Source organism: Siphateles boraxobius, unplaced genomic scaffold, assembly GCF_051911475.1.
Source record: "Siphateles boraxobius isolate OS27281-9 unplaced genomic scaffold, OSU_SipBor_1 61, whole genome shotgun sequence".
NCBI classification, from domain to species: Eukaryota; Metazoa; Chordata; class Actinopteri; order Cypriniformes; family Leuciscidae; genus Siphateles; species Siphateles boraxobius.
Window position 1 is genome coordinate 12,139,785 of NW_027509188.1, and position 11,193 is coordinate 12,150,977.

Genomic DNA, 11,193 nt, shown 5'->3' on the forward strand with positions numbered 1-11,193 from the left:
CACAATACACTTATTGTGATGCAAGTTTTTTGTTTTTTTACACATCCCCCCCAATCCCAATCCATCCATTTTATTTTATGTTACATTTCCATTGTTTTCACAGACAGGGCCTGTCCTCTTGTGTTTTTGGCTTGTTGTTTCTGATTGCACTTTAATCGAGATCAAATCCCAGAAGGGAATATTAAAACAAAATAAAGTTAAAACTTGTTTTGAACAATTTCTTTGTCATCTGCAGATTGATTTTAAGTAGGGAGAGAAAAAAATCGATTTAAATCGTAAATCGGATTTTTTGTGAAAAAATCGGGGATTTTTTTTTTTTAGCCCATATCGCCCAGCCCTAGAACATAAATGTAACATAGTAGTCTTATCTTGAGTTAGGATGCAGATTTACGGTCAAATATGCGTGCCGTCAAAGTCACTGTACACTAAACAATATCCCCCATTATCACATGCAGAAACTAAGAAATATATTTTTCTATTCAGATATTTATTTTAAGGGAAAAAAATGACGAATGTTCAACCTCAGATTTGTGTTTGTCATGATATGTTCTAGTTTAAAAGCACAGTTAACGCTCTGGTTTCTACAACTTTCACTTAGGAGCAAAAATCTGCCTTTAAACTTGAAAGAAATAAAGATTTGACATTTATTGTGATAATTATCGATATCGACTAATATTAAAAAAAAATGTATCGTGATAACTTTTTTTGGCCATATCGCCCAGCCCTACCACACACACACACACACACACACACACACACACACACACACACACACACACACACACACACACACACACACACACACACACACACACACACACCTCTCTCCACCAGCTGTCTCCAGCGTTTGGCCCACTCGCTCAGCTGCTGGGAGTAGCTCTTCTCGACACACACACACACACACACACACACACACACCTCTCTCCACCAGCTGTCTCCAGCGTTTGGCCCACTCGCTCAGCTGCTGGGAGTAGCTCTTCTCGACACACACACACACACACACACACACACACACACACACACACACACACACACACACACACACACACACACACACACACACACACACCTCTCTCCACCAGCTGTCTCCAGCGTTTGGCCCACTCGCTCAGCTGCTGAGAGTAGCTCTTCTCGACACACACACACACACACACACACACACACACACACACACACACACACACACACACACACACACACACACACACACACACACACACACACACACACACACACACACACCTCTCTCCACCAGCTGTCTCCAGCGTTTGGCCCACTCGCTCAGCTGCTGGGAGTAGCTCTTCTCGACACACACACACACACACACACACACACACACCTCTCTCCACCAGCTGTCTCCAGCGTTTGGCCCACTCGCTCAGCTGCTGGGAGTAGCTCTTCTCGACACACACACACACACACACACACACACACACCTCTCTCCACCAGCTGTCTCCAGCGTTTGGCCCACTCGCTCAGCTGCTGGGAGTAGCTCTTCTCGACACACACACACACACACACACACACACACACCTCTCTCCACCAGCTGTCTCCAGCGTTTGGCCCACTCGCTCAGCTGCTGGGAGTAGCTCTTCTCGACACACACACACACACACACACACCTCTCTCCACCAGCTGTCTCCAGCGTTTGGCCCACTCGCTCAGCTGCTGAGAGTAGCTCTTCTCGACACACACACACACACACACACACACCTCTCTCCACCAGCTGTCTCCAGCGTTTGGCCCACTCGCTCAGCTGCTGGGAGTAGCTCTTCTCGACACACACACACACACACACACACACACACCTCTCTCCACCAGCTGTCGCCAGCGTTTGGCCCACTCGCTCAGCTGCTGGGAGTAGCTCTTCTCGATGCGCGCGCGTTCATGAAGGCAGGTCATCAGGTCGTTGCACAGCCGGTTCCCGTCGTCCACACGCTTCACCACACGCTTGTAGTTCCCCACCTGACACACACACACACACAGAGGCGTTACACACACGCTAGCGGGACACACACACACACACGAGCAGGGACGAGAGACACGTACCTCCCAGAAGCTGTCGCTGGAGACGTCCACCAGAGAGTCGTGGAAGTCCGACATGCTGGAACGACAACGTTAAACATAACATTACTGATCTCAAACAGAACCGCATGTTTACACACAATACACTGACAGAGACTTTTCCCATTTTACCTTTTCTGGGTTACATTTTTCTTTCTATTTTATTTTTTCAGAATTTAGTTTTAATGGTTAGGCTAAAGTAAATAATAAATTAAATTATATTAAACAAAAAAATGTCTAAATAATAAAAAGAATAAAACAGAATTAACTACCTTTTTAATTTATAAAAGTTTAACAAACATTACATTTTAGCGTTTTTTCCCCACATTTTAATATTTCTGGATTCCATTTTAATGGTTTAATTACGTTTTAATAAACAAAAAGTATGTCAAGTCAATAGAATTCATAAAACTTTAAACAATTAAATATTAGTGCACAGTAAAATGTGTTGACAATTTTTAAGAATTTACTATTTAATACATGTGTATTATCAAAAAGTATGCTAATCAAATTAAGGTATAAAACATTAATTTTATCTTTCAAAAAATAATCAACTGAAAATTTAGCAATTGTTTACAGTTTAAATTATAACATGGATGACTTTTTGTATTATCTCTTGAATATAACACACTAAACTTAAACTCGTCATAAAAGTGACGCTGGTCTTTTCTCCTGTATTGTGTCGTATATTCGAGTGAAACGCTTCTGGAACAAGAACAAATGTGGGCGGGGCTTGATTGTGTCCGTGGGAATTGATTGGATGGTTGTGGTTTGCTATTGGTGGATCTCAAATGAGTGACAGGTTATAGCCCCGCCCCCGCCATCAGAGATGCTGCTGTTGTTCTGATTCAAGATTATTAACACAATAATAATAATGCAATCCTGCCTGTAATAGTGCGAATCCCAGAGCTCTGCATACAGAACTGGAAATATGAACCGAGAACACAACTGTGTGTGTGTGTGTGTGTGTGTGTGTGTGTGTGTGTGTGTGTGTGGAGTTTCAGTAGCTTCATCTGAAGCTGAAGTTCAGATCGCTGTGAGCGACACACACTCTTTCCAGGGAAGTGATGGAAATTCCTGCCATTCCTCCAGCGGCGTTCCTGATCCGCTTTATCTCACACACACACACACACACACACACACACACTAAACTCATACTTTCCACGATTAATGACTCAAACAATATTACATAATGAGATTATTTCACAGTGGGAAAGAGGAAGATGGAAACTTTTAGACGCTGAGCTCTTAAAGACACACACACACACACACACACACACACACTTCTGCTGTTGAGAATTACACAACAGTGATTGTTCTTCAGCTGATTTAAACACATCCGTGTGTTCGTGTCTCCGCATGTTTCTTACGTGAGGTCAGAGGAATGTCACATTCCCAAGAAGCTAATCAGCACTTGATACACATTTACTTATTAAAGCGCCATTGCAACGCGACACGTACAGCTGTTTTCATTGGTGGAGAAGAAACACATGAACTAACCCGCCGATTTCCCTCTGAAACCGAGCTGTCGATTAGTGACGCGCCGAAGCTCAAGCAACCGAACAGTTACTAATAATATTACATGTTTATCAGAAATTATGATAAACATATATCAGACTGAAGTTATATCAGACTTTGTGCCTTTTTCCCTACTTCCCGTTCCCCCCATATATTAGCGAAATAAGCTAATAAGTTAATTAGCGCTCCTCCGCCGCATCTACTGGTTATAGTGGAAATATAGTGGTCTTTTAAAAAAAAAGTGCTGGAATAAGTGTGAAGCACTTTAAAAAGTCCTTGAAAAGTTCTTGAATTTCACTCCCAAACCTCCCAAACATTCGGCTATTTCCGCCACAATACCATGGTTACAGTTAGCATTGCTACATTACATCCGTGGTGAATGCTGGAGATTTGTGGAGTGAAAAGCCTCGTTTAACGTGTTTATTCATGGCACAGTGTTTCTCCTGGTTTCCACGTCATTGCTGTTTATTTAGTCGATTTATTTTAAGGACGCACACACGGATATGAACATTTTGGTTGATACCGATAATTCTTTATATTTGAAAGCCGATAACCGATATATTGGCCGATATAATTTTTGAGAGCCCGATAACAAAAACAAAAGTCCATGTTCCAATCACACATTTGTAGTGATGTTACCATAATGATAGTTTTATGAAGACTATATGACAGACTGCACATGTTGCACTCAACTATTTTTTTACCTTATTTTCTTATCGAATCGATAACAATAACATTAAAGATGAACACATATCGTCCGATATTGATATATCGTGCATCCCTATATGTTTTACTTAACCTGTTCTTCAATAGTTAACGTAGCCTATGTCACGAAAACAAGTTATTACAGCATTTGATTAAAAAATTTATTTCAGTGCATCTCTATCTTGGTCTATGTGATTATCAATATCTCTGTCCATCCGTCTGTGTGACAGTTTAATGGTGTGTGTGTGTGCGTGAGAGTGTGTGTGCGTGAGAGTGTGTGTGTGAGAGAGAGAGAGAGAAACTGCTGGTCAATCACAGCCGTAGCTCAATTGTTCAGTGAGCACACACTCCAACAACAACAACAACAACAACAACAACAACAACGACACACTGATGCAGTTACACACACACACACACACACACATACACCTGTGTGTCTGCTGAACACAAGAGAGGAAGTTACTGAACCCCACTGACCTTCACGGTATGAAACGAAACTCTCGAAGACACGTGATCATGTGATCGAGTGCTTTAGTGCCTGATCACTGTTCAGTGAAGCGTTTCCCATTCATTTCTCCCTTAGGGATTTAATAAAGCGTTATATAAGCATGAACCAAACCAACACACACACTGCCGATTGAATGAATGGAGTTTTTCCTTCCAGAACCCACCGCTCTATTATACGCTGTTGTATGATTTTATGTGTTACATTCAAGACTCCTATGCACATTAAAACACACACACACACACAGCTCATACGAGTCCTCAGATTCTCAATACTGAACCGAAGACGAGGTTTCACACACCAGAGTCATACACAAACTCAGCAGTGACGACTGTGTTCATTCTGATTGGTGCACTGACGAGTGATTGACAGCTGAGTGGCCTGATGCAGCTCACACACACACACACACACACACGCCTGATGTTTTTCAGCGTCACACATCATGAACAAACACACTGAAGCAGCAGCGCTGGACACGCATGATTAATAACCAACGACCCTCTTACACTAAAATAACACTTATCATAAATGTTCACTCAACTAAAATTCATAGTGATTTTTTCTTTTTTTTCTGTGGTGCATTTTATAAAAATGTCAGTCTTTTCCAATTCTTGACATTAAAGCGGTCTATTATGCCCTTGTACAAAGTCTTGATTTAGTTTTTGGGGTGTACTAGAATATGTTTTCATGCTTGATAGTTCAAAAATCGCATTATTTTCCACATTTCCTCAGTGTGGTCGACAGAAACCCCTCCTTCAGAAATACTGTGCTGTGATTGGTTAGTCGATTTTAAATCGAAATCGATCGAAATTAATTCACAATCTCAAAAACCGAAATAACAAATGTGATCGTCGATGCTGCCACGCCCCCATGTCGCGCCCGTGATGGAAAGTTCGGATCGTTTTACTGACTCTATTGTTCAATCTCGTTAATCATTTCAGGGGCTTTAAATGTTGTACTTTTAACAGGCAAATTCCCCGAACACATCCACCTACGCAATCTTGATCATATTCTGAATTACAATCATTATAATGCAGTCAAAAGTAATTTACAGGGAACATTAATAATTACTTGACCTTCCGAGTCTTTTGTTCATTTGTCACGTGACAGAGGCAATGAACGGATCGTTCATGATCGGATCATCACGGCGCGTAAAAAAACACACGTGTTGAAAGGCTGTGAGTCCTCTAACTTGGATTCTATGCCCGAGACCGAACTTGGCCCGACCCGGGCCGATATTTCCCGTCACTATCCTCGGGCCGGGCTCTTGATCGAGAGAAGTGCACTCCCAACGCAATAGAGTGCGGCGCGGGACTAGATTTGATGGCGAGTGCGAGCGCGGGCGGTAATGCACTCACTCTGTGTGCGCGGGAGAATAAAACGATTCGCGGGACTCCCGCAAACTAGAAATATCTATGAATAAAACATATAAAACTAATACATTTTTATTTATCTGTTGCAGAAAAGCAACAAGAACAACTAAAACAAAATAGAAACGATTTACAGGCCAGAGTTTCTTTTTATAACATGTTTGCAGCGTTGAGCGATGTAGCCAATCACAGACATATGTGTTGATTTCTTGAACGCAATGACCAATCAGAAGCATTTAAGATAGACTCTCCTCACCGCTCAAAACTGACTTCAGTTCAGTGCTGAATTCTGTGAGCTGGCAAATCCTCTAATTATAACAAACAAAGTGTATATATTATGAAAGATTCATTGTGCAGTCAGCTTCACTGATAATAACAGAGATGTGTGAGATCGCGATGAACTGATGTCAGCTTTTTAGGAGCAACAGTAACCTGTGTAGGGCTGAAACGATTCCTCGAGTTACTCGATTACAAAAGTTCCTCGAGGCAAAAACTCTGCCTCGAAGCCTCGTTAAATTCCTATGACGCGCACTATATACGCACTATACGCGCGGCGCAGGGATTTGATTGTTTCACACGGACCGTTTATTCACACGGACCTGTTCAGGAAGCATATATTTTGAATTTAGTTGGCGCGATGGCGGAGAATAAATATGTAAATAAACGGCAGAAATTGTCTAAAGTGTGGGATCATTACACACTTAATTCACTTAACTCGCTTAAACAAGGTAACGTAGTCTAAGCCTATTGATGTTCGCTGATTATAATCCCATACTGTATTTGTAGCGATGTCGTGATGCGGTTTGACTAGATATGATTTTTAGCTTTAATTATGACATTTTTAAGTAGTAAACGTAACTATCACGTTCAATTGCAAGAGTATAGCCTAAAAAAAGAACACACACACACTCACACACACACACACACACACACACACACACACACACACACACACCAGTCAGACCAATTGCAGCAATGCATCACATATGCTTAAACTTTTATGTAGCCACACAACAATAATTTCAGCATGCATTCACTGTACACACCGGGACGTGATGGAGGAACAAATATTGTATTGCAGTCTTTGCGCGACCTTGTTTGTATTTCACGTCTGCCAAATAGTTACAGACAACAACAAAAAATGAAAGTCCCCAGCCTGTTGGAATTTTAATAAAGATTCGGAGTACAATGTCCCGCCCCTTCATGAACACAAACTCTACTCTAGTGTAAATATTAACGATGGACCAATTTCAAACCAAATCGAGCTGATTCAGACCCTGACAATGTTACCGAACAAGAGGAATGTGCTGAACGGATTTCACAGGACGTTTCAGAGTTGTGTGTTTGTAATTTTCTTATATTTAGATACAATGTTATTCACCATTTAGTCGTGATATTTGTCGGAAAACTAAGCTAATGCAAACAGTAATCGACCACAAAACCATGGCTAATTTTCCTGAGGAGCGGTGAACCGTCTTACACAAAAGCAACAGAAAAACCCGACACTGAGGTTATAATGTTCAGGAAGTGATTAAAAGTAATTTAAACCTCTCTAAGGGCGTTTTCAGACCTAATGATCTTTTTTTTTGTTACGAAACAGGGGCTTAATATGTTAAAACGTTCCTTTTTCTTCTTGGTTCGGTTTCACAAGGAAACCTTTCAAAGCGTACAAGTCACATGTGAGTAAAGCTGTCCTCTTATTGGTCAGCGTTTCCTCTGCGTCATCCATCAAGATGATTGACAGGTTGGCTCCATGAGTTTATAGTTTAAATGAGGGACATTATGACTCCATAAGAGCTGGGAAAAAAATAAACTTGAAGTCCAAACAAGCAGTTTGTTGTAATTGTTGAAAAAGTGGATTCTGTTAAATATAATATCTCCCTTTTCATGAGTCGTGAGTGAGTGACATGACAGAGCAGGAAATGATGTCATGGTGAGGTCAGGTCACGTGGTGCGACTTGCATTTTTTTTATATATTTTTTATTATTTTTATTTATTAGACTCAGTTATTTGTAACTTCAAGTTAAACCAAATGAAAACGACAGCTGTTGTGTTTGTGACGTGAATCTTATTTATATCTTAAAACCGATGCAAACACTGAACAAAAGTGTCTGGAAGAGTTACAACACATTTATTTAAGTTTTGATTATAAATATGAAACATGTATGAACTTAAACTAAAACGTTGTCATTAACTGATTCGATTTAAAGTCATAAACATTTTCGGTTACACTTTATTTTAAGGTGTCATTGTTACCACGTATTTATATATTTAACTACTGTAATTCTCAATACTAATTTACTGTTATTACTATGGTAAACATGTACAACTTTTTCCATGTTTACCACATTTATGAAGTTTGTTTAGGCCATACCAACAGTATGTTGTAACAGGGATGATCTCACTTTAATCAAATACGCTGATGACCTGGTTTTAATTCTTGCCAAACACACTTAAATAGGTTAAATTGTTCAACCTGTTTTAAGTATATTAACGTCTAATGGTTTGAACATTGAACACTATGAACAAGTTATTATAAAAGGTGTAAAGGTAGAGCAAGTTGCACATTTTAAATATTTAGGTATAATTATTGATGACAAACTAATTCCAGGAAAATGTGAATCATATACATAAGAAAACAAGACAGCGTTTAGGTTTACTCAGGAAGTTAAGACATTTTAGGATCCTAACGACTGTTCACAGATCGATGATCGAAAGTATTTTAACTTATAATATCGTTTCATTGTATGGCAATTTAACCGTGAGACAGACGTCGGGGCGTATAAGCGTAAAAGAACATTTATAAAAGATCATTTGTTCCATTAAATAAAAAATTCAATTATGCATAAGCATGTGTGCATGTATTTATGCAGATATATATTGTAATCATGTATTTTAATCATGTTTCTGATAGAGATAAATGTGTGCCTGATGTTTTATTATGTGGTGTTTTTTATGCCATTGTTAAAGATGAATTTATGTCCAGTAAATCTGAACAGACAATAAAGTCAAGCAAACAAACAAACAACATGTAACAAGAACACAAATAAAGTGTTACCACACGTTTTCCCATTTCTAACTACTGCTAATAAAACCGTTTTCATGTACTTTACATCAATGTCAATAATAAAACCATGCCATAACTGGTTTGTGTCCAGTTTTCCACCAGGTTAAACCAGTTCAAACACACACACTTGTAAATGTAAGACTGGGGAGATCGTGACGTCACATCGCAGCGTTATCACGTCACAGCGACAGATGATCGATCAGAATAACCGAATTAAAGACCCAGAAAGAGTAAATATGGACCGCGGAAAAGCCACACACTGCCCCGCCCTGTGAACACACAGCTGTCGGTGTCGAGTAACTTACGCGTGTGAACACACACACACCGACCCGGCGCTGTGGACGGAGATATGAGCGTCTGAAGACTCGTAGTGTGTGTGTGACGACAAAGTTTCATCCGATGATCGACCGACTGTGATCAGCAACGGACGCGTCAGAAAGTTTCATCAGACTGCGCGGAGAGTGTGTGTAAAGTGCCGCTCTGAATCACAGCACACGCGATGTTTTTATCGTTACCTGAGTGTGTGTGACAGTCCAGATCCAACGCTCGCGTGTCTGTGGATGATGTGACGCTCGCTGACTTTCTCCGTTTCTCATCGATACATTCAACGACTGCTGCGAGCGGAGCGGGGGCGCGCCTCTCTGACGTCACATCCCCTCAGCGCACGCGCGAGCCCTGTCGTTATATTTCTCGTGCTATTTTTTTACCACAGTAGTTCTGTAGCAGAAATATTACATTCATCAGTAACATGAAAAACATATATAGATATTTTATAATGATTTAATTTAAATATTCGTAATCTTTTTATTTCCTGAAAATTATTAAGTTTGAAGGATTGTTTCACTTTCAAAAAAAAAAGGGGGGGGGGGCATAAAATATGATTAATTTTACAGTTATCAGTCTTGTATATATCACAGTAAATATTTATACAGGAGACTCCAGTAAATATGAATCTGCCTTGAACAGCTTAATATTGCCATTTCAGCCGAAATTAAACCGAGAAACACGAAATATTTCGTCAAACTGAATTTTTTTTTGAAAGATAACACCAAATATTGAGATATTAAAACGAATTATCTTATGCAGTGTAAATGTGTAAACAGCTAGCGCTGCTCCTAACATTTGTACAAAACTGTGTTGATACTGAATTTGAGTTTTGGAGGACAGAATTCACTGAATGTGTCAGACCAACAATATAATATGAGTGTCTATGACCGTCTCAAAACCTCACAGATACTGAGATACAGAGCCTGTGACAACTAGCCCCGGTGTCCCTATACTACTCACTATACTGCATGACAGTCACTATCGTCTAGGCTATACAGTGGTTAAAGTGGGATTTGGCAGGTGGGGGAACCCTCAAATTTTGTGTAGGTGCAACAGGGAAAAATGACTCACCGTGGCCGTGGGACATGTTCAGTATCGTCGTATAGCAATACTTTTTGGGAGAAGAGTGTCAGTGTGGCAAGTATCACAATACTTATTTACTTGATATTTTAATGGCTTTATTTTGGTCCATCTACACTGTCTGATATGATGACGATGCTATGTTAAAATTGCTGAACACCACAATATTGATCACAACCTTGTTTTATATTGTATATTCAAACATAAAAATGGGAAGGCCAAAACTACACATTTAACACACCAAAATGGCTGCAAATAGCCTACTTCACCTTTGACTTTTAGCTCCACTGCAAAATCCACTTGCTCTGGCTTGAACAGCAAAGGTCAGGGGCGGACTGGGACCTTATCAAAGCTGAATTTTCAGCATCACTACTCCAGTCTTCAGTGTCACATGATCCTTCAGAAATCAGTATTGATTTGATGCTCAAGAAAGATTTGTGATTATTACCAATTTTGAAAAAAGTTCACATTTCTGTGGAAACCATCAAACATTTACTTGTTTAGGATTATTTGATGAATAGAAAGCTCAAAATAACAGCAATCATTTGAAACAGAAA

General features: G+C 40.0%; 1 protein-coding gene across 3 annotated transcripts in view; it reads right to left on the bottom strand.

Moving 5' to 3' along the window:
- pacsin2 (protein kinase C and casein kinase substrate in neurons 2) overlaps positions 1-9,891 on the bottom strand; it is a 31,185-nt gene extending 21,294 nt beyond the window's left edge. The window contains exons 1-3 of one of the 3 annotated variants that reach the window (XM_077209383.1): positions 9,745-9,891; positions 2,050-2,104; positions 1,809-1,965 (exon numbers count right to left, since the gene is read on the bottom strand). In XM_077209383.1, the coding sequence (XP_077065498.1) occupies positions 1,809-1,965; positions 2,050-2,103 (211 nt within the window). In that variant the 5' untranslated portion in view covers position 2,104; positions 9,745-9,891. Of the gene's footprint in view, positions 1-1,069; positions 1,179-1,808; positions 1,966-2,049; positions 2,105-9,744 lie in introns of those variants that run through there. The other 2 variants (XM_077209384.1, XM_077209385.1) reach the window with 2 other exon arrangements.
- Between the last annotated feature and the right edge of the window lie 1,302 nt (positions 9,892-11,193).